The following is a 25,215-nucleotide window of genomic DNA, read 5'->3' as shown; positions in this document are numbered from 1 at the left end:
AGATATGCAAAGATTAAAAATTAACTCACTCTGTTGGTGAGGGTGGGGGTAAAAGAGACATTCCCATAAAATGCTGATGGAAGTGTAAACTGCTACAATTTCTCTGGAGAGTAATCGGAAATAACTGAAAAATGTCCTTTGGCCCAGTGAATCTCCTTGTAGGATTTTTCTTACAGGCATGTTCTCAGATGTGCACAAGAACACTGCAGAGTTGTTTGTAACAACAGACTAGACACAACTTAAATGCTCTTCAAATGGTTGTTAGATACAGAACCCTGTGACACAGGCGAACAGCAGATCACTAACCGGCTATTAAACCAAATGAGCCAGGTATATGGAGCAAGAGAGAATAATCTCTAAAATATACGATTATATCAACAAAGCAAGTGTGCACTGTATACAACCATATGTGATTAAAACAGGGTGGGAGAGGAGAAGGGGGAGACATCAAACACACAAGTTTGTATTTTTGTAGACTATGGAAGAACATAAAAGTTCCAGAAAGCACAAATGTGTCTTTGTCTGGGGTGGGGAACAAAGACACTGGGATTAAGTCAGTGAGGGAAGGAGACATACTCTCTACTTTTGTAAAAATATTAAATCATATTATTAAATATCAGTTACGAATAATAGAAAATATCTTTCATTTCCCTAAAACGATGAGTAAATCAACATAGAAAGCCAGAGCTCTTTCAGCTTCATCTTAAAGAATCTGGTGAATGTTACCTTTCCACTCTTCTATTGTGTGTTCCCTTTCATCTAACTGCTTGTCAGGTATCTTTGGTGGTGGCTGAAAAACAAGGCAACAATAATTGAGTCAGTTTATTGGGAGTATATAAATTGTTTACAATTATTTGAAATGTTAGCCAGACTTGGAAAAATACATCATTAGGCCAAGATTGATCAATGATCAACACTGATCTTGCGTAGAGAGAACAGTGACAGGAAAAAAGATGTTTAACCGTCTTTTTCTTTTCTTCCTGTTTTTGAAATGGTCACATTTTATTTATATCATAGAATTGTGCTATGATTTGGATATAATAAGTTGTTTACAACTAAGTTAAGATGTTTTCCCAAAGTGCTCAACATTCTAGCTCAGCATACAAGGTATCACGGCAAAAAGGCAAGAAACAGTGGGGGGGGAACTTTATTTTGTGTAGGAGGTACTTGGATATGTTCATTCTCTCAAGAAACTTTTCATGCAAAAACAGAAAAACGCCATCATCATTTATTTATATTTTTATTTAAAATTTTAAAATATCCTCCAAACCTAACTTTAATTCTAACTCTAAGGGTACAATATAGTCTTCAAACATTAAAGAAAAGAACTTACAGCTTCTGCTTCAGAAGGATCATACCAGACGTTGATATACGGGTGCTGGAGAGCTTCATCTACAGAAATCCTTTTAGATGCATCAATTACCAGCATTTTAGATAACAAATCCCTTGCCTGACTGGCTGCAAAAATAATGAGACGTTAATGTACACGTATCTCATAAAAGCTTTAAAATTATCAATAAATTTCAGAAACTTGAAATTATCATTTATTAAAAAATGTTTTAAACAGAATAGATTTACTATAAAATTAGGTCATACATATGATTAAAAAATATAAAATCACAAAAAAATAACTAAAAAGAACTAAAACCTCACACTGTTCCATTACCCAGAGACAATGTTATGTCCCATGAGAATATGAATATACCCTCATAAACCCCCTCCACAACCACCCACCTACCCACAATGGAATTAAAGATATATGTTTATAAAAAGTACCTTTAAGTTTATTGTGTTCCGAGTCAGCTGGGAAAAGTACATCAGGGAAGAGTTTCTCAAAGCTATATCCAGCATATTTAGGTCTGTTTTCAACATAAGTCCTTACTGTTGGTTGTAGTTTCTTCATGAATTCAGGACATGGTGTTCCAAGCTGTTCAATAACTTTATTCCACTGATCAATATCTAATATCAAGTAGCTAAGAAAAAATACTGTGTATCTAATGTTCAACATATTAGTCATATCCATATTAAAATAAGAAAATGGCAAGTAAAAAATCCTAAGAAAGAATGTGGCAGTTATAAATCTTACAGCCACCTTGCAAAAGGCAATGATTGTAGGTGGACAAAAAGGATCAGTAAACAAGCTTTGTTAACCTTATTTATTATGTGCATGTGTGTGTCTACTAATACTAATTTTATCATAAAAATGGAAGCTTAAATTCTAAATTCTTATATTCTAAATACACAAATTCTAAATACAAATGATAAGTGGTTCAAAGAAAAATGACAATTACTACCCATAAAGACTCTAAATGTAAACTGTACATAATTTTAGAATACAAAATTTGCCTTTCCTTCCAGCTTATCAGAAAATGTGAATGCATTTCCGAGAAGATAGGAAATATTTATTACATGTCCTGCATTTTTTGAGTTTTCTACACTAACAGAAAACCAGTAGCAATGAAAATGATGGCATTTCCTTTTGCCATTCTTTGTTCAGCTTATGTTAGTAAAATTTTTTTAAAGCTCTGAAATTTAAGAAAATGACTCAGTATTTTGGTTAAGGTGTAAGGTTAGAATTCTCTGGTCTCTTTCCTTCCAATCTTTGGCGTTTACACCTCCAACTCCTCCCCGTGGACTAAGACCTAAAACTTTCTTATTGTAACCCAGTGAATATGGTTTTTCCCATTCCTCTTCCTAAAACAATTCTAAGTTTCACTAGCTGATAGACACATAACAGATCACTGTTATTATAAAGATTAGTAGTCATTCAGATGAACAAAAATCATGACCCAAATCTACTCATCACCATGTAAAATTATTACTGCTGAAATTCTCAGATGAAAAGATCAGTATGTTATGTTGAGTAATGAGACAATAACCAAAAGACATAGAACACACAGCACATTAACAAAAAAGGAAGTGGGGAGGACAAAACAAAAGGATGACCAGAAGCAACAGACAATTCCAAAATTCATATTATGTCCTAAGTACTTCTAGACTTACTCAAGTGTATAATTATTAGAAAATTTAATACAAGCCATGACTTTTGATTTAGGTTAAATAAATCAACTCAAAGCCAGCAAATAATTGTGGATAATTAACCTGAGCAGTTTTCAGAATTAACATATGAAACAACAAATAAATTAGGGAAAGGAAAGTCTAAGTCAAATAGCAGGTGGTATTTTGAAAGAGTAATTTAACAATACTTTCTTATTAGGGAGAGACAAAATACATTATACCTGACCAAGCTGAAGTGCTGTCATACATTTTGACCTTTAGAAACTACATTTTAGGCCAAAGATAAGGATACGATCAGTACCTGGGAACAAAACACCACCTTTGATCATTTCTCCCATGATGCACCCAACTGACCAAATGTCAACTGAAAACAAAATGCAATGACATTAACATAAAGATTTTGGTTAAAATAAAAAAATATATATAAACATTAAAAAAAATCACACACACCATGTATACTTCAAAATTATAGAAAGCAGTATAAAATAAAAATGAATGACAGTGAATGTGCTCTAACTACCAGCAGAGACTGTATTTCCTACTGCCAGATGCAGCCTACAAACATTTCAGCTTCGTATCTCAACAATTTTTGAACTATAACAGCCACAAACTTTACGTCTGTTTAAAAAAAACCCACATGTATGAATGTACACTATATTCATTTTCATTAGAGAACATAAGGAAGTTCATCACCTAACTAATTAAACTGCTGCAGCAGCACAAGGATACAGTCCCTTCCTGGAAAGAGGATTTTGTGGCAAACCATTTCTCCCATAATGCACCCCACAGACCATAAATCCACTATATGTTTGCAGCACAAAAGAAGGAAAAGCAAAGCAAAAGGTCGTTAAAATCAAAGAAGCATAATATGACTGCATTATATAAAAACTGCAAAACATCACCAAAAGAAAAAAGTGATTTTAATTTTAGCTAATGGAATAATTTAAAACACAAAATATTTGTCAAAAGGCTTTGATTCACAAAAGCAAATGTGAAGTGTGGCGTTTTAACTACGTATCTAATTTAAAGTGAGAGCTATGCACAGAAATCACATAATTTTAAAAACCTACACATTTTGCCCCTGAAAATTTATTTATAAAATATGAAAAAGAACCAAACACAAATCTTATAAGGCTGAAAACGTACATGAGGTAGCAAAATTTAAAAAATAAAATCTTTGTACTATTTTGAGGTTCAACTGTGCATTATACTCTCTCTTTAAGTCAAATAAAAGAAAAAAGCATGAGCAGAAATAATCTAGTATATTAAAATACTTAACAGAAACAATGTTTCTATGAATAATTACAGTTAAAAAGTTAATCTAAAGCTCTTCAGAAATTTTCAAGTTGGAGTTAATAAATTCGTTTTGAGAGGTGCTATGTTTACTCTGAATTGAAGGTCATTTTTCTCCTTGGCAACACCATGCTGCATTTACTCTACTATTCCAAAAGGAACAAGTGCATAGAGAACGAACAAATAATTTAAAAAACCTAGTAAAAGAAGTATATTTCATGTTTTCCACCTAAAGTGTTTTAAACCCATAGAACCAGAACGCTTTTGGTTTAAGAAGTTGGTTTTGGCTGAATACAGTATGAAATTTCCCACAGATTTATTATCTACAGAGTCTCCTAGTAGACTTACTGACCCTTGCCAACTTTAATTTTTTTCTTTTTTTTTTGTTGGCCACACAGCATGCAGGATCTTAGTTCCCTGACCAGGATCAAACCCGTGCCCCCTGCGGTGGAAATGCAGAGTCTTAACCACTGGACCACCAGGGAAGTCCCATGACCCTCGTCAACTTTAAATGAGAGCTCTAGTCAATACTGAAAAGAATCTGCTAGACATAGAAATGGGCAATTTGAGGACCTTCACCTGTTTCATTAAAACTAACCACATACCCTGACATTTTATATCTTTGGGTTTGAAAATCAGACAAAAAGAGGAGGTGCTTGCAGTTTAATACAAGAGGAGAATGAGCAATTTGAAAGGAAAGCTTTAGAAACTTGCATTTGTTTTTGAAGTTTGAAGGCCCCAATTCTCTAATAGCAAAAGAAGAAAAGGGCAGGAATAGATGTTAGAAATATATCCTTTACCAATACAGGAGGACTTGGGAACTTAAAGTCAGTACTTTCTAATACACTCATAAGGAGACTGCCAGTTCATTACAGAATTTTAGGAGCTAGATTAGGAACAAATTTTAGAAATCCTGTGGAACTAAAGTTTCTCTAAAATTTCACATTAAAATACATACAAATCTTTTTATATTTATGGCATAGTTCAACTTTCAAGAATAAAATTTTAGAGGAAAAGTTAACATTCATCAATCAGTTCAGAGAAAAATTTTTTCCAGGGTTTTCATTTTGGCAAAAATCTATGAAAATAATTTTTCCCTGTGGACTTTATAGAGAATAGCAAGCTTTAGTTAAATATTCAGGACACAACTTATGTACATAATCTTAAGAAAAACATCTTAAAACAGATTTCAAAAGCTGCAAGCATGAGGGAAGATATTGTCTGGGTTAATGAAGACTTTCCTCAGAATATGATAAGCCTGATTCATACATAAAGCAAGTTTTACAGTGTCTAACTGCTCAGTCTATTTGGCAGTTTAAATATATTCCATTATCTCACACTTTACAAAAAGCTTTGAGCCGGTTTTCAATAAAAGACATATAAAATAAAGTTGTTAAAACAGGTGGGGGTGGGTGAAAGGTGTTAATAAAAGGCAGAAGTTCTTATGTTTAACCTTGCTGGCTAATGTAGTTATCATAATTAAGCATTACATTTGACTCAGTTTCCTGGGGCCCAAAAAAATTTTAAAAAAAAGGCAATAAGGTAGATCTATATAATTCTTACCTAAGAAAGGAAAGTATGTCAATTCTTTATATGACAGTTATTCTTGGTGCTAATTTCTGGTAGGGAGCTCCCAAGATCACAATTATAAAAGAGAGTGCCACATTATACATTATCTGTGACAATCAATGGTTTTACAGCAAATACAAAAACAATCTTCATGCCGGTCACTTAAAGCAGCAATTCTCAAAAAAAAAAAAAGTCTAATACTAAATCTAACTCACTGGGTTTTACAGGGTATAAGGCAATTTTAGATAAAGAGTAAGACAACAGCATGTTTATTTAAGAACAAAAGAATAGTAGTAAATATTTAAAGTGTTTTTAATGAGCTCAGAAAAGAAAATTAAGCTAAAATCTTCAGTTCAATGTTATCTTTTATAAAAAAGAATCCCAAAAATTGACTTGGTACAGTTTCCTGATTCAAAGTGAACTGTTGTTTTAGATTCTTTGCTAGAAAAAATGTCTAGGTCCTATTCTAGTAAGTATTTTGGATTAAGTTACCACATTTAAAAAGTTATAGTTTAAGTCAATAAAATCCTGTGTAGACTTATTCATCTCTTAAATGACTGAGATTCAACAAAATTTCTTAAGTATAAATATATGTATATTTATGCATAATTTTTTTTAAATTCACGAACTACATGCCTGATAATGTTCTTCAACCTTGATTCTAATGCTGATACATATAATTGACTATACTCGCACATAATAATGCCATTTCTTTAAGGCTGGACACAAGGTCTTTGATGAAACATTGTTTTCTCTGAAAGGCAACCTTAAATTAATTATCCATCAGCTATGCAGAATGGCTTTATTGCAGCCCTTAAAGTTTGAACTAAGTGCTACTGCTATTAACTTTAATGTCATGGGATTGGAAATGTGTGCAAATATCATTAATGCAAACTTAAGATTTCTTGAGCCCATGTTAGAATGCTCATTTTCAAGTTACAGGCAAGAAAATGGTATATATTCTGTTACAGGGGCCATGGCAACAAATTCTTTATCTAATGGTAGTGTCGATGATTATGTATTTGTATTTAAATAAACAGGGGCCCCAAGTTTTTCCAAACATTTATGACAGAATTTGTAGTTACTTTCAAACTCTTGATAAACATCATTTCATACAGCGATACATTTAACTCTATGCACTTCAATTTAAGTATTTACATAAGAAATCTGATAAACAAAAGCAAATAAATCAGAACAGTATTTCAAGTAAATAGTGTTTGCTGACCGTTTTCTTTGTAGCCCATCCCTAGGATGACCTCAGGTGCTCTGTAGTAGCGAGTCACTACGTAAGGTGTCATCATAAAACTAGTTCCTGCAGTCCTGGCCAGTCCAAAGTCAAGAATCTTCAAAGTGCAGTCTGATTTTACTACTATATTACTGGGCTTTAAGTCCTTCAAAAATAAAAATTAAAAAAATGGCTGCTATAATATAAACAAATATTTTGCAGTCCACAAGTTACAAGATCACTTATAAAACAATTCATGGTTACTGTTCATTTTTCTCACTGTTATCACTGCACAGATTCATCATAATAGGCAAATCTGAGAAATTAGCTTGATGGCATTTTTAATTTATGAATATATACAGTTATTAGAAGTTAGTAATGCTTTATTTGCTAGAAATTATGATTAGCTAGAAACTTTCAATCAAGTGGTGTGAAAGCAATTTGGAAAGGCATCTCAAAGCTCATGTAAGAACTATTACAGTAAAAGTAAGAGAGAATCATAAAGTTAGCATTTATATGCACTTGTATACTAAATTACCAGCTTTTAAAAGATCCCATTTTAAAGTCAAAACAAGCTTTATATAGATACTATATACCAACAATGGGCCATTCTATGTCAACCCAAGCACATGTCACTTGACCTTTCAAGCTGGCAGACGTTCAACTCTAAAGGATCGAAGTCAGTCCTTCCATCACTGATTTCCCACCCGAAATCGTACAAATTTGTTCATAAAATTTTTGACTGCCAGTTGAGGTAGGACACCATTGTCTTGGTGCCACTAATCCATAAAATTACTTGCTGTTGATGCTACCAAATAATGTCTTTGTGAAGAATTTCCCACCTGAACCCAACCTCAAGGAATTCTGTGCTATGATCATTAAAAGGGAGCAGCATAAACACTCATGGCTTCAAGTTCAACCCATGAACTTGTTAGCTCCCATGAATTCTATTATGAACCGAGACCAAAGAAAGCAGGAGTATGATTCACATACATTGAATACCAGTGACTGATGTAACACAAAATAAAGCTGGCCTGAAATAATTACTTTTGTAATGTCTATATCCAGAGAAGCATGTATGCTGTCTTTAGCATATTTTGATATGCAATCATGGATGGGTTAGGCGATATGTAATCTATAGGTTTTATCAAATTAAAAATAGATATCAACAGGTTTATTGAAACAGAAAATGAAAATTTTCATTATTGCTATCCTGTAAATATGTTGTCACTATTTCCAAAATATAATATCTCTGCAAAGTAACACTGCGTGTTCAAAAATAAATATTATGAGCCTTGATACTATTTCAATGTCTATAGTGTTGGTTAATGATTAATGGCTCTTCATACTACTGCATTCTAGTCTAGAAATAAGATTTCAACCTTAAACACTTTATTTTGGAAAGATTAAGAACAAAATGCAACTTTTAAAAAATAGACATCTTGTTAAGGAAAAGAAACTGTCAAAAAAGAATATCATCTGAAATTCATCCTTGCATATCAAGATGTACCTTTCTACAGATGTTTAAGTTGCATTGCTATCTATACCTGTGAAGAATAACTGAACTTGTATGAATGTGTGACAGAAGTAGTGGACTAACAATATTCCACCTTCTCTCCCACATTTTTCCAGCCTGTGATTAATTCTAGTCAATGGGATGTGAGTGGGAATCAAGAATAGAAGGGCCAGTGCATAACATCCTTTTGTCTCTTGCCCTGCTTTGGTGACTAGTAACATTCTAGATATTGAGCTGCTGAGCATCTATGTATGGCAGAGTCCTCACCCCACTAGGACCTGTACTGGACACATACTGTGGGAGATAAACCTTGGTTGTGTTAAGCCACTGAAAACTCAAGTGTTTATTTGTTAATAACCTAGTTGTGATATTGTGACTTATAATAAGAAAACCATATTTGGTCATTGTCCCAATTACTGGCACAGAGCTCCTAGAACCCTTGGAATTTCCTAAGTGATAAGAGCAATAAAGGTGAAAGGAGTGCTTTTTGTTATTCATAAGAAGTACCTTTCAACTACACCAGAGTTGACTTAATGAGGTTACTTTTGGAAAGTTCCAAAGGATGAGGCTGGTTGCCAGGGAACCAACAAAATAATTAGAGTGTTGAAACTTTCAGTCCCACAGGCCCCCAGACCACCTGGGAGGGGAGAGGAGCTAGAGACTGAGTTCAATCTCCAATGGCCAAAGATTTAATCAATCACGTCTATGTAATGAAGCCTCCATTAAAAACCCAAAAGGACTGGTACCGAGAGCTTCCGGTAAACACATGGAGGTGCTGGGAGAGTGGTGCACCCAGAGAGGGCTCGGAAGCTCCGTGCGCCTTCCCACATACTTTGCCTTATGCATCTCTCCATTTGGCTGTTCCTGAGTTACATCCTTTGTAATTAACCAGTAATCCAGAAAGTAAAATGTTTTCCTGAGTTCTATTAGGCACTCTAGCAAATTAACTGAATCTGAGGAGGGGGTTGTGGGAATCTCCAAATTATAGCCTGGGATTATGATTGGCATTTGAAGTTGGGGCAGTCTTGTGGGACTAAGCCCTTAACCTGGAGGATCTGAGGCTATTTCCAGGTAGATAGTGTCTACCTGGAATTGAGTAAAATTGTAGAATACCCAGGCTGGTGTCCAGAGAATCTGAGGACTGTTTGGTGTGGGAAAAACTACCTCACATCTGGTGTGAGAAGCATTATGGTAGTAGTGTGAGAGTAAAAGAGACACCTAAGAATGTTTTCTGTTATACTAGTCTATTCTGACTGACACTGAAATTGATGACAGGAGTACAGTGTTACTATTATAAACACAGGATCATAGCTTAGTAGTTGAGCAGCAGGCAGCAGGGAAACTAATATCAAAGGTTGGAAAGGTGATCCAGGTTATAGAGTAGCAAGACATTTCATGACACTGTCACCTACAATAACTTGGAAGGCACAGCACTTGCATAATGAACTTGAGCTCTAGAACAGGGGTTGGCAAATTAATGCCTGCCTGTTTTTGTGAAGAAAGTTTTATCAGAACACAGTCACACTCTCATTACCTACTGTCTATGGCTGCTTTTGTGTTACTATGATAAAGTTGAGAAGCTGTAACAGAGACTGTATCTTATCATCTGCAAAACCTAAGATATATACTATCTGGGCTTGCCTTTAGAAAAAAAGTCTGCTGACCCCTGCTCTAGAAGGAGATTGAAAAGCAAAACTTTAGTTGTGGGTATAGGTGGCTATTGGCTACAAATCAAAGAATTGGCCACTTCACAAGAAGAAATAAAAGGGAACAGAGAATCTAGAATTTCAAGGCCTTGCCATTCTGGGAAAGCTAAATGCTACTAGACCTTTCAAAAAGAAAAAAAAAGAAAAAATAGCGGGTTGCTCAGCAAATATCTCCGCCTCCTAACCCAATATACTTCTTCACCTTATCGATGGGCCTACAGTAATTCTGGCCAATGGAATGTGAGGAAATGTGATGTTCATCAAATCTGAAGAGAAGTTTTAGATGTGCTTGACTGATTTAGCTTGGCTCTTGCCCTTCTTTCACCATGAGAAAAGGATGTGCCCCAGGGAGACACTCCTTCAGCCTGGATGCTAAAACCTGGACATGAAACAAACCCTGAACCTGATCCCATGATCTGGAGCAGTGCCACACAGCCAACCTGCAGACCCCTGAGCAAGCAATAAATGTTGTTGTAAGCCACTGATATCTTGAATTTGTTTCTAATGCACTATTTTCACATAACAATTCTGAAAGCCTTTGATGGAAGAAGACCTGAAAAATCTTTCAATTGATGAAAATACCTCAGACTTGCCAACAAAGGCCTAAAAACATAAAGGCAGACATTAAGTCCAAGAATATAGAGCCAGTGAGCTACCAGATGTGCTTTGAAAAGAACTGTAATTAAAAACGTAAGAAGTCTCCTGAGTTTCTAAGAGAGATGTACCATTTAAAAAAAAAGAACTCCTTAAGGCTGTGACTGTTCTAGCCTTAAAACAATGGTTCTCAAATCAGGGCAATTTTGTTCCCAGGGGATATTTGGCAATGTCTAAAGACATTTTTGGTTGTCACAATTGGGGAGTACTACTGGCATATCATAGGTAAAGGCCAGGAATGCTGCTAAACTTTCTACAATGTACAGGACAGCCCCTCAAAAGAAAGAATTATTCATCCAAAATGTCAATAGTGTCCAGGTTAAGGACTGTCTTAAAGTGACACTTGGGCCTCCAATCTTTAACAGATAGGAGTGAAACAGGGGCAGCCCCCAATGAGAACACACTTTCCAATACCCACTTCAGATATACTCAAGAAGGCTAGCAGAAAAGACTCTCCACAGGGTGGAGCCAGGTACCACAGAGAAGAGTGGACAGAGTACTCCTTGCAGAGATCAGATTCAGGGCCTAATCAAGGAGTAGTCTTCCCCACCACAAGGGCAAAAGAACGCTAACAATATCTACACAACAGAATTACAAATTACAAATAAATAACGACTGCATTTTTCAATTTCCCAAATGGGATTGTTTATTGTAGTTACCCTGACCCTGTTTGACCACCATATCTAGGGAATGGGGGGAGGGGGAGGAGATGCAAGTGACCAGATAATTTGGTCATTTTAGTTCTAATATTTCTGGACCAAAAGAAGAACTATCTGGATTAATGTAGAGATTACTATGTATCACTTAGCACTAAATGCCTTGACAGGCTAGGACTCTGGGTTATCTTCCCTAAGGAGGGGGTGACTAGGTACTAGGTGTGGAATAAAGGAAGCAAAGGAATGCTTGATAAGCAGAGCAGAATGGCACAGACCATTCTGAAGACTGCCTCCCCCTGCCGGGAGCCATATAGGAAGTGCCTTTGAGTCTCAGCACGGACGAGACCCATAGTGCCAAGCAAAGCTGGTACTGTCAGGTACAAATAAGGAGAAGCAAAGCTCTCCTCTGTGTGGTTCCCTTGTTCTCCTCTACTCTTGCTTAAGGTGATTTTTATGGGATTGCTATTAGTATTGGGATATATTATTCATAGTTTGGTGGAGGGTTTAGGAAAAGACCCTGATTTAGGGTAAAACTAAAAAAGATTATGATTACCCCGGCTCCCTTAAAGACTACACCTGAAATCCCCATTCCCAGGCTAGGGCATTGGGTTCAGGGAAATATATAGGAACATTTGTGTGGTAAAAGCTTACTTTAGAAGACGAGTTATGGCCCTCCGGGGGAGCTAGAGATATGTTAAAAAACACTTGGGTATGGTGGTGGGAAAGTTTTATGCTATAATGGGGTATAGCAAATTAGATAGAGTAGGCTATTTGGCAACCTTTAATAAGTTTAATTGTTTTTTGTATAGAAATAGATATAAAGCACAGATTATATTTTGTAAGTATTTTACAAAGGAACTTGGTGATCAAAGGTACAACGCCCTCCCTTGAGAGTTGTTAAAAGAATAATGTGCTTGAGTTTGTGCTTTGAATAACTGGCTGATTGAATAGAACATACAGGTACAAGAACATCTAATTTTGAAACCGCAGACTGCGTTCCTGACCTTTTTATGTGACCAAGAGATGTGTGACCAACATGTACCTAACCACAGGGGACGAAAAAGACTATAAGCGATAAAAAGATTACTTAACCTGTTTAACCTGCTGATGTAATCTGCTAATGTAAATTACTTTTGTTTTATGGCTCATGTAAGGGATTTTTTTGGTATGGGAATAAGGTTACTAAGATTGAAAATGAGATTACTTTATAGTATAAGTACTACAGAATCAAGAAAATAAATTTGTCAGATCCTTGCATCCTTTGAGGTGTCTTGTGGTCTGTCCACGCCGACTCCGTCTCCCCTTTGGGTAAAACCTGTCCAGCTGGGGCTGGTCCCCGGCATCCCCCCATTTCCCAGTTCCCTTACAATTAGGCAGGTCCTTATGACTAGTTCTGCCCATGGCCTTAGACCCAGTACATTCCACCCGGCTTTTTCTTCCCCTGACACAGGGACCAGCAACTATCTAGATGCTGGAGCCTTATACAGCTTAGCTTGGATCTCTGAGCAAATATGTGGAACTCCATCCCCCATCCTGACTTGTACTGAACCCCTAAAGGATGAAAGCTCAGGTTATTTTATCAAGCAAGTAATCTTAGGCAAGCAGAGAGGGTAGGTAAGGGGAATTTAAGAGTAGAGCACAGAGGTTGAGTATCAATTATGGCCTCAAGACCAGCTACAGAAATGGGTGCTATGGTTTATCCCATTAAACTTCTTGGAACTTGCTCAAGGAACAGACATCAAATAAAATCCTGGAAAAACAGTTTCCAGAGCTTACCGTATGAAAGAAGTAGGAACAAATGGCACCAGGGGTGGCCTATGGTGGGTGCTGTGATACCTGCTCTGAGCCTGGGTTTAGGACTGAGGCACTCATTCTTCCAGGGGCTGGCAGTGTTGACTACTGACAGTTTTCAGCAAATCTCTCTCCAGGAAATGCCCTCAGCCACAGAGAGCCACTTTTTCCAAAGTCTGCTCTCCAAGACCAAGGTCTGCTTGAGTCACCAGCTGAGGCCTCTAGAGTGATTGCATCCAATTTCTCCCCTATGTCTATTTTTTACTTCCTTTACTCTCCACAGATGTTGATCCTGAGGGGACTCCCCATTAAACTGCTTACATGTCAATATAGCTCCATCCTTGAGTTTCTTTCCCAAACAGCCTATCTAAGATAAAGGCATATTTTTCATCATAGGTAAAAGACCCCTAATGTGACTGTATTTGGAGATCAGGCCCTTATGGAGGTAATTAAGGTTAAATGAAGTCATGAGGGTGGGACCCCAATACAAAAGAACTGATGTCCTTACAGAAAAGAAAAAGACACCAGAGCTTGCTCTCTCTTCCTGCATGCACAGAGGAAAGGGCATGTGAGGACACAGCAAGAAGGCAGCTATCTCCAAGCCAGGAAGAGAGATCTCACCAGAAACTGAATTTATTTGCACCTTGGTCCTGGACTTCTAACCTCCCAAACTGTGAGAAAATAAATTTCTGTTTTTTAAGCCACCCAGTCTGTGGTATTTTGTTATGGTACCCCAAACAGACTAATACAACCTAAGTAAATGGAAAGACATCCTGTGTTCATGAATCTGAATACTAAATATAGCTAAGATGGCAAAACTACCCAAGCAATGTACAGTCAATGAAACCCTTATTAAAATTCCAATGGACTTTTCTGCAGAAATGGAAAAGCTGATACTCAAATTCATGTGGAAACACAACAGGCCCTGAATAGTCAAAATGATATTGAGAAAGAATAAAGTTGGTAGACTCACACTTTCCCATTTCAAAATTTACTACAAAGCTACAGTGATCAAAATAATGTGGTTCTGATATAAGCACAGACACAAAGACCAATGGAATAGAGAACTAGGAGTCCAAAAATAAATCCATATGTCTACGGCCAACTGAATTTCAATAAGGGTGCCAAGACCATTCAATTAGAAAACAACAGTCTCTTTAATAAATGATGCTGGGATAACTGGATTTCCACAAGTGAAAGAATGTAGTTGGCACCTTATCTCACACCATATACAAAAATTAACTCAAAATGGGTCAAAGACCTAAATGTAAGAGCCAGAACTATAAAACTCTTGATGGAAAACTAAGGGTGAACCTTAATGACCTCAGATTTCACAATAGAGTCTTACATATGACACTAAAAGGACAAGCAACCAAAAAAAAAATAAACTGATTTTCATGAAAAGTAAAAACATCTACATATCAAAAGAGATCAAGGAAGTGAAAAAAACAACATACAAATTCAGAGAAAATATTTACAAATTACTTATCTGATAAGGGTCTAGTATTCAGAATATATAAAGAACTCTAATAACTCAACAACAAAGACAAACAACTCAATTAAAAAATAGGCAGAGCTTGAATAGACATTTCTCCCAAGAAGATATATAAACGTCCAACAAACATGAAAAGATGCTCAATGTCATTAGAGAAATGCAAGTCAAAACCACAATGAGATGCCACTTCATACTCACTAGTAATGGCTAGAATGAAAAAGTCATTAAGTATTAGCACAGATCTGGGGAAGATGGAACTTTCGTGCACTGTTGCTGGGAATGTAAAATGGTGTACCCACTGTGGAAAAGTTTGTTCGTTCCTCAGAAAGTTAAATATGACCCAGCAATTCAACTCCAAGGTAGATACCCAAAAGAACTGAAAACAGGAACTCAAACAAATACCTGTACCTTAATGTTCACAACAGCACTATCCACAAAAGCTAAAAGGTGGAAATAACCCAAATGTCCATGAATGGATGAATGGATAAACAAAATGTGGTAAATACATACAAAAGAATATTAATCAGTCATAAAAAGGAATGAACTACTGATATATGCTTCAATATGGGTGAACTTGAAAACACTACGCTAAGTTAAAGAAACCAGACACAAAAGGTCATGTATTGTATGATTCCACCTATATGAAACATCCAGAAGAGGTATATCCATGGACACAGAAAGCAGACTGGTATATGCCAGGGGTTGGGGTGAGAGGGGAATGGGGAGCTACTGCCTAATGGGTAGGCAGTTTTCTTTTGGGGCAATGAATATATTTTGAAATTTGGTATCGGTAGTGGTTGCACAATGTTGTGAATGCACTAAATATCATTGAATTGTACACTTTAAGATGGTTAATTTTATGTTACATGAATTATACCTCTATGATTAGAAAAAGAATATGATAGTTTTTTCTACTAACCCGATGAATAATTCCAGCAGAGTGAAGGTGTTTGATTCCACACAGCATCTGATAGAGAAGGTAGGACATTCTTTCATGATCTAGTTCCATCTGAATCACTTGACAAAGATTTGCATCCATGAGCTCCATGACTATGTAACTTCACGGGTGAAAAAATATGACAGCTGAAGTATACAGTAACAATCGAAGAACAATGTATTAACAAAATTTTAATTATCACACTTACACATCTTGAAATTCTTCTAGGGATTTCTGTGGTGTAAAAACATTCAAAAGGCCAATTATCTGCGGCAAAAGCAGAGAAATAGGAAAATTAGAAATTCCTTAATAATATTTTCATTTGGGAAATGCAAATACATGGATTAAAAAAAAGCCACCTTCAGTGTAAAATTTTTCAAGTCTTATGTTCTAAGCTTAAGTAATCCCTTTTATTTTATATAATAAAACTTTATGGCCAGGGGTTGGGGGCAGGGAGGGAAGCAGAGCACAGAGAATCTTAAGGGCAGTGACAATACCCTGAATGATACTATAATGGTAGATATATGTCATTGTACATTTATCCAAACCCATAGAATGTACAACACCAAAAGTGAACCCTAATGTAAACTATGGACTTTGGGTGATAAGGAGGTGTCAATGTAGGTTCACTGATTATAACAAATGCACCACTCTGGTGGGGGATGTTAATAATGCAGAAAGCTGTGCGTGTGCGGGGGCAGGGGGTATATGGGAAATCTCTGTACCTTTCTCTCAATCTTGCTGTGCACCAAAAACTGCTCTAAAAAAAGAGCCTTCACACACACACAATATCAACAGAAGAGCTCCACAAAATCCATTCCATTTATGAACATTCAATTATCAAGAACCTACATTATACAACCCTCTACATAATTTGTAAGCAAATCTTAAATACCTTCTGCCAGCTCTTATCCAACTCAATATTTCTATATAATCTCAGCCCTTTCGCCCCCTGGTTTTTCATAATACTGCACTTCCCCAGTTTTCCTCATTTCCAGTCTATTCCACTAGTTTATCCATAGACATGCTCTCTTTCCCACTATTTTGTTTTAATCCTCCTCCTTTATCTGTACCCTTTTCTTGGGTGATACTATGTATGTCTTTTTCTCCAAACATCTCTATGGTGTTTTTCTAAATATTCATTAAAAGTCCTTGCTTAGTTTATGAGTCTCAGATTTTCACAGCTACCTCACATGAGGTCTCAGAAAATAATATAAAACTGAACTCATTATCCTTCCAACCCAAACCCCTTACTTTTCCAGAGTGTCTTTTCTTTTACAATAGAAAGCTGAGAGTGATTTTTGACTTTTTTCAATATTTGCACCATAATAAATATTTAAAAGAATGCCATCCATTCTCTGTTAGTCTGAATTTCAACCTCTTCTTTTCATTTCCTGTGCCACTATTTATGCTGAGGATTCTAGCATCTCATCTAGACTGTTCATGCTATAATAACTTCTAACACTTGGTTCCCTAACAACGGTTTTCTGCAAATCCAGCTACCATTTTACTGCTTATAATATATGGTAATGAAAAGACCTGATCATATTACTCACCTTCTCAAAAACCTAATGCCACCAAAAAAAAAGCCAAAACTCCCTTGCAGTACACTCAAAGCCCTCCATAACAGAATATCAACTCACTTCTTCTCTTGCTAAGCCCTCTATTAAACTTGACACTTGAGCAAGAATATTGTTTTCAAAAAACTGTCAAGGCCTTTAAACATACTATTCCCTATGTTGGTCATTTACCTAAAAAACTACTAAACAAACCTGCAAGATAGGCCTCTTTTGTAGCGTCTGACAACCCCTAGTCCTTGACAGACCTGAATATTCTACTTTGTCCCCACGATATCTTGTATGTTATTATGGCATTTAACACACCGCAGTATAGTCTCCCTTTCACAACAGCCTCTTACTCCCCTTTACAATTCCAGCATTCAGGAAAACACCTCACACATGTTTTTGAAATGTCTGTTGACAATTATACTTAGGAATGGGAATGTTTTTCTAGACATAAACTTCATGAGAGCAGAATCCATGTTACTCATTTAAGCATAAAGCTTTGCTTATAGAAGGCATTCAAATATATGTTCAGTGAATAAATTCAGAAAAGTACTTTTCAGATCAGAGAGGGTAAAACAAATGTGTTTAAGACAGAGGAATAAGTATCTAGTTGTTCTAAATGAATTCATGTCTCCTAACCAGATGAACTGTACACTTGGAGACTTGGAGAATTAGTAAAACTATTCTCATTAACATCTGGGAAATCCCACAGTAGAAGACAGATGTTAAAGATGAAAGGCATACAGAGACAGAAAGGAGATTAGCTGTTGCTTAGAACTAAGGAATATGGGAGATGGGGGAATGAGAGCTAAAGGAATGGCGTCTCTTTTTGAGGTGATGAAGATGTTCTAGAACTGACTGTGGTGACAGTCACATATATCAGTGAATATACTAAAAACCACTGAATTAAATGGATTAGTTGTATGGTATGTGAATTGTATCATAAGAAAGCTGTTATATAAAAAAAGATTAAAAGGGACAGTTGTCTTGCTTCTCAAAAAGAGAAATAAAGAAAATTACATCAGTCATATACTGGACAAACAAAAGTCAAGGACTGATTAAGTGGATGGTATATGACTACTTTAAAAGAAGTAAAAATTACTAGGAACACGTAAAAATTCACTGGGAAACTTTATACTTCTGTGAATAAAAACAACAACAGCAATAGTAACAACAAAGAACAGTAGCAGATCAGAGAAATGCAACCAGATAGATGAAGATTTCAAAAAGGCATTTTTGAAAATGTCACTAATAACAATATCCTTGTGAATAGGTTGAAGAATTGGGAGATATGGGCAATTTTTATAGTTAGAGATGTAGGTTTGAGGTGTTCATTTGCAGGTTGCTAATGAACTAATCCAACTATTATGAAGGCATCCTGAGCAAAACTGGTAAGTGAAGCCAACAAGTGAAAAATCCGAACAAAGAAGAAAGCAATCCCCAACAGTCTAGTAAGAGGAGCCAGATTTCACATATGAAACTGAATAGGAAGATACAGAAAGCACTACACTAAAGAATGGGAAAGACCTGTTAGCTGGTCTATGACAAAGAATAACTTGCTTATTAGGTAATGTGAGTCAAATGGTGACCAGATTTCCAAACAGGATTACAATGTCCACAGTTAAGAGATGACATGCCTCAGCTCCTCTCAGAGGATTCAATCAGACATGCACTACTCTGTACCAGGTGACATATCCAAGTGCATTCAGAGATAAGTGACCAAGTTGAAAAGGAAACTCAAACCCATCTATGAAGAGTGGAAAATGCACAATATGAATGTACTTAGTACTACTGAATTGTACATTTAAAAATGGTTAAGATAGTAAGTTTTATTGTTATTGTATTTTACCTCAATTAAAAAAAAAAGAAGAAGGGAATGGGAAAAACCAGAGATGTTTAGACCAATGAAGAGATGATTTGCACAAAAAGGCAAGACATTACAAAAGCATCCATCCATCAGGGAGTGGAAAAATTCCATTACCATTCCTCTTTTCCCTATCTTTATTCACATTCATTCACTGAACAATTCACTGAAAAAGTTATGTTTCGAGCACCTATTCCGTGCAAGCACTCTTCTAGGTGCCAAGGGTATTACCTGGATGAATCTGTGCCACCTCCACTAAAGGGTTACTCATGTGAAACAAGCTTTCCATGCCCTCCATTTAGTTGACAGAACCATCTTTCTTTGCAGTCACCCAGGCTCAGGAGGTAGGTGTCACTGGCCGTCTCTCCCCAATGCAAAACCAAGGTAATGCCACCACGACATTGCCACGAAACAGGCTCCAAGGGGTATGAGCAGTTCTATTCCAGGGCAGGAGGCCACCAGCAAAATCTTGACAAGCAACATACTTGGCTCCCATCTAGAACAAGAATGGCTGACGCAACTTCTTCCCGATCACTGACTGACTGTAATCTTTATCTCTAGGCCTTTTTTTTTTCTGGTTAATAAAATAAGTTTATTTATATATACATGGTAGCTGAATTCTGTGGATAAGGAAAAATAAGTCATACATCTCACATATGTATATATAACATATGTGTCTCTGATTACATATATTATATATAAATTTTACTTTTCAAACAGATTTCTTGCTCTATATACACACACACATTGATATTTTAAATGCAATCGCCGACAGAAATATTATGATAAGACAACTTAACATGAGTTCGGTGATTGTCTCTATGCCTCTTTTTAAATACTATTCCTCCTCTCGGAGGCTCCCTTTCTTCAATAACCCAATTTTTACCCCATCTTTAAGAAATAGTCTAGGCCCACCCTTCCCCAAAGCTATCCCGTTTCATTCAAGCTCACAACAATCTTCTTTCTCCTTAAATCTCAACACTTATTTTCCATCTGCCATAATTTTTTTTGAATTTTATTTAATTTTTTTATACAGCAGGTTCTTATAGTTATCCATTTTATACATATTAGTGTATACATGTCAATCCCAATCTCCCAATTCATCACACCCACCCCGCCACTTTCCCCCCTTGGTGTCCATACGTTTGTTCTCTACATCTGTGTCTCTACTTCTGCCATGCAAACCGGTTCATCTGTACCATTTTTCTAGGTTCCACATATATGCGTTCATATACGATATTTGGTTTTCTCTTTCTGACTTACTTCACTCTGTATGACAGTCTCTAGAGCCAACCACGTCTCTACAAATGACCCAATTTCATTCCCTTTTATGGCTGAGAAATATTCCATTGTATATATGTACCATATCTTCTTTATCCATTCGTCTGTCGATGGACATTTAGGTTGCTTCCATGACCTGGCTATTGTAAATAGTGCTGCAATGAACTTTGGGGTGCATGTGACTTTTTGAATTATGGTTTTCTCTGGCTATATGCCCAGTAGTGAGATTACTGGGTCATATGGTAATTCTACTTTTAGTTTTTTTTTTTTTTTTTTTTTTTGGTGGTACGCAGGCCTCTCACTGTTGTGGCCTCTCCCATTGCGGAGCACAGGCTCCAGAAGTGCAGGCTCCAGATGCGCAGGCTCCAGATGCGCAGGCTCAACGGCCATGGCTCACGGGCCCAGCCGCTCCACGGCATGTGGGATCCTCCCAGACCGGGGCACGAACCCGTGTCCCCTGCATCGGCAGGCAGACTCTCAACCCATGCACCACCAGGGAAGCCCCTGTTTGTATCATTTTTAATTTCTTTCATCAGTGTCTTATAGTTTTCTGCACACAGGTTTTTTGTCTCCTTAGGTAGGTTTATTCCTAGGTATTTTATTCTTTTTGTTGCAATGGTAAATGGGAGTGTTTCCTTAATTTCTCTTTTCAGATTTTGTATCATTAGTGTATAGGAATGCAAGAGATTTCTGTGCATTAATTTTGTATCCTGCTACTCTACCAGATTCACTGATTAGCTCTAATACTTTTCTGGTGGCATCTTTAGGATTATCTATGTATAGTCATCTGCAAACAGTGACAGTTTTATTTCTTCTGTTCCAATTTGTATTCCTTTTATTTCTTTTTCTTCTCTGATTGCCGTGGCTAGGACTTCCAAAACCATGGTGAATAATAGAGGTGAGAGTGGACATCCTTGTCTTGTTCCTGATCTTAGAGGAAATACTTTGTTTTTCACCACTGAGAATGATGTTTGCTGTGGGTTTGTAATACATGGCCTTTATTATGGTGAGGAAGGTTCCCTCTATGCCCACGTTTTGGAGAGTTTTTATCATAAATGGGTGTTGAATTTTGTCAGAAGCTTTTTCTGCATCTATTCAGATGATCATATGGTTTTTATTCTTGAGTTTGTTAATATGGTGGATCACATTGATTGATTTGCATATATTGAAGAATCCTTGCATCCCTGGGATAAATCCCACTTGATCATGGTGTATGATCCTTTTAACGTGTTGTTGCAGTCTGTTTGCTAGTATTTTGTTGAGGATATTTGCATCTATATTCATCAGTGATATTGGTCTGTAATTTTCTTTTTTTGTAGTATCTTTGTCTGGTTTTGGTATCAGGGTGATGGTGGCCTCATAGAATGAGTTTGGGAGTGTTCCTTCCTCTGCAATTGTTTGGAAGAGTTTGAGAAGGATGGGTGTTAGCTCTTCTCTAAATGTTTGATAGAATTCTCCTGTGAAGCCATCTGGTCCTGGACTTTTGTTTGTTGGAAGATTTTTAATCACAGTTTCAATTTCATTACTTGTGACTGGTCTGTTCATATTTTCTATTTCTTCCTGATTCAGTCTTGGGAGATCGTACCTTTGTAAGAATTTGTCCATTTCTTCCAGGTTGTCCATTTTATTGGCATAGAGTTGCCTGTAGTAGTCTCTTAGGATGCTTTGTATTTCTGTGATGTCTACTGTAACTTCGCCTTTTTCATTTCTAATTTTATTGATTTGAGTCCTCTCCCTCTTTTTCTTGATGAGTTTGGCTCATGGTTTATCAATTTTGTTTATCTTCTCAAGGAACTAGCTTTTAGTTTTATTGATCTTTGCTATTGTTTTGTTTCTATTTCATTTATTTCTGCTCTGATCTTTATGATTTCTTTCCTTCTACTAATTTTGGGTTTTGTTTGTTCTTCTTTATCTAGTTCCTTTAGGTGTAAGGTTAGATTGTTTATATGAGATTTTTCTTGTTTCTTGAGGTAGGCTTGTATTGCTATAAACTTCCTTCTTAGAACTGCTTTTGCTGCATCCCATAGGTTTTGGATCGTCGTGTTTTTGTTGTCATTTGTCTTTAGGTATTTTTTGATTTCCTCTTTGACTTCTTCAGTGATCTCTTGGTTATTAGTAACATATTGTTTAGCCTCCATGTGTCTGTGTTCTTTACGTTTTTTTCCCTGTAACTGATTTCTAATCTCATAGCGTTGTGGTCAGAAAAGATGCTTGATATGATTTCAATTTTCTTAAATTTACTGAGGCTTGATTTGTGACCCAGTATGTGATCTATCCTGGAGAATGTTCCGTGGGCACTTACGAAGAAAGTGTAATCTGCTGTTATTGGATGGAATGTCCTAAAAATATTAATTAAATCTATCTGGTCTATTGTGTCATTTAAAGTTTGTGTTTCCTTATTAATTTTCTGTCTGGATGATCTGTCCATTGGTGTAAGTGAGGTGTTAAAGTCCCCCACTATTATTGTGCTACTGTCGATTTCCTCTTTTATAGCTGTTAGCAATTGCCTAATGTATTGAGGTGCTCCTATGTTGGGTGCATATATATTTATAATTGTTATATCTTCTTCTTGGATTGATCCCTTGATCATTGTGTAGTGTCCTTCCTTGTCTCTTGTAACATTCTTTATTTTAAAGTCTATTTTATCTGATATGAGTATTGCTACTCCAGCTTTCTTTCGATTTCTATTTGCATGGAATATCTTTTTCCATCCCTTCACTTTCAGTCTGTATGTGTCCCTAGGTCTGAAGTGGGTCTCTTGTAGACGGCATATATATGGGTCTTGTTTTTGTATCCATTCAGCGAGCCTGTGTCTTTTGGTTGGAGCATTTAATCCATTCACGTTTAAGGTAATTATCAATATGTATGTTCCTATTACCATTTTCTTGTTATGGGTTTGTTTTTGTAGGTCCTTTTCTTCTCTGTGTTTCCCACTTAGAGAAGTTCCTTTAGCATTTGTTGTAGAGCTGGTTTGGTGGTGCTGAATTCTCTTAGCTTTTGCTTGTCTGTAAAGCTTTTGATTTCTCCGTTGAATCTGAAAGAGATCCTTGCCGGGTAGAGTAATCTTGGTTGTAGGTTCTTCCCTTTCATCACTTTAAATATATCATGCCACTCCCTTCTGGCTTGTAGAGTTTCTGCTGAGAAATCAGCTGTTAACCTTATGGGAGTTCCCTTTTATGTTATATGTCGTTTTTCCCTTGTTGCTTTCAATAATTTTTCTTTCTCTTTAATTTTCGTCAATTTGATTACTATGTGTCTCGGCATGTTTCTCCTTGGGTTTATCCTGCCTGGGACTCTCTGTGCTTCCTGGACTTGGGTGGCTATTTCCTTTCCCGTGTTAGGAAAGTTTTCAACTATAATCTCTTCAAATATTTCCTCGGGTCCTTTCTCTCTCTCTTCTCGTTCTGGGACCCTTATAATGAGAATGTTGTTGCGTTTAATATTGTCCCAGAGGTCTCTTAGGCTGTCTTCCTTTCTTTTCATTCTTTTTTCTTTATTCTGTTCCACGGCAGTGAATCCACCATTCTGTCTTCCAGGTCACTTATCTGTTCTTCTGCCTCAGTTATTCTGCTATTGATTCCTTCTAGTGTATTTTTCATTTCAGTTATTGTTTTGTTCATCTCTGTTTCTTTGTTCTTTAATTCTTCTAGGTGTTTGTTAAACATTTCTTGCATCTTCTCAATCTTTGCCTCCATTCTTTTTCTGAGGTCCTGGATCACCTTCACTATCACTATTCTGAATTCTTTTTCTGGAAGGTTGCCTATCTCCACTTCATTTAGTTGGTTTTCTGGGGTTGTATCTTCTTCCTTCATCTGGTAAAAAGTCCTCTGCCTTTTCATTTTGTCTGTCTTTCTGTGAATGTGGTTCTCCTTCCACAGGCTGCAGAATTGTAGTTCTTCTTGCTTCTGCTGTCTGTCCTCTGGTGGATGAGGCTAACTAAGAGGCTTGTGCAAGTTTCCTGATTGGAGGGACTGGTGGTGGGTAGAGCTGGGTGTTGCTCTGGTGGGCAGAGCTCAGTAAAACTTTAATCCGCTTGTCTGCTGATGGGTAGGGCTGCATTCCATCTGCCATAATTTGACAATTATACTTTTACTGCTTTATCACATCTGATATTTAACTCTTTATGTATTTATTTTGTCTTCAAAATAACACTGTAAGCTCCCTCAAAAAGGAGTCTAATCCTCAATTTCCATAAATTTTTTCCCTTGGGGCTAATCTACTAACTCCAATACACAGAGGCTTGCACATAGCTAGCTCTCAAAATGTGGTAAATTGTGTTTTGTGCAATCAGAAAGTATTGAGCTCTTTATAAACTCCTTTGGACAAACACCACAACACATCTCCAGTCAGATGCTTTGGGTTTAGTACTTCATAAAACTGTCCCTTGTACAATTTACTCCTAGTTTATTTCCTCTCATTTTGGAGAAATCATTCCATTAAAATAATCATAAAAGTATCAGTATGCTTAACGTAAGTTTTTTAAAAGTGTAAAGGAGTGAAAGTCGTATGTTTAAGTCTTTATAATCATTAGAAAATAGAATTAGGAATGTTTTACTAATTCCATTTAAATATTTTTTAAAGTTTCTGGTAAACTGCTTTATCCAATATTATTAAATAAAGTACCAATGTCAAAGAATAATGGGAA

The 25,215-nt window shown here is 36.4% G+C and overlaps 1 protein-coding gene across 7 annotated transcripts in view; it reads right to left on the bottom strand.

Moving 5' to 3' along the window:
* Nucleotides 1-25,215, bottom strand: part of MAPK8 (mitogen-activated protein kinase 8) — a 116,412-nt gene that overhangs the window by 20,712 nt on the left and 70,485 nt on the right. For 5 of the 7 annotated variants that reach the window (XR_009536162.1, XM_060126673.1, XM_060126671.1 and 2 more), the window contains 7 exons: nt 16,069-16,127; nt 15,843-15,981; nt 7,106-7,271; nt 3,311-3,382; nt 1,777-1,959; nt 1,334-1,458; nt 727-790 (listed from right to left, as the gene is read on the bottom strand). Coding sequence is in view for 6 of the 7 variants with exons in the window: in XM_060126673.1 (XP_059982656.1) it covers nt 727-790; nt 1,334-1,458; nt 1,777-1,959; nt 3,311-3,382; nt 7,106-7,271; nt 15,843-15,981; nt 16,069-16,127 (808 nt within the window). In the remaining variant the exon portion in view is untranslated. Of the gene's footprint in view, nt 1-726; nt 791-1,333; nt 1,459-1,776; nt 1,960-3,310; nt 3,383-3,747; nt 3,820-7,105; nt 7,272-15,842; nt 15,982-16,068; nt 16,128-19,520; nt 19,910-25,215 lie in introns of all 7 variants that reach the window. The other 2 variants (XM_060126674.1, XM_060126670.1) reach the window with 2 other exon arrangements.

The sequence above is a fragment of the Lagenorhynchus albirostris genome, chromosome 16, assembly GCF_949774975.1.
Source record: "Lagenorhynchus albirostris chromosome 16, mLagAlb1.1, whole genome shotgun sequence".
NCBI classification, from domain to species: Eukaryota; Metazoa; Chordata; class Mammalia; order Artiodactyla; family Delphinidae; genus Lagenorhynchus; species Lagenorhynchus albirostris.
This window is presented reverse-complemented; position numbering and strand designations above follow the sequence as displayed.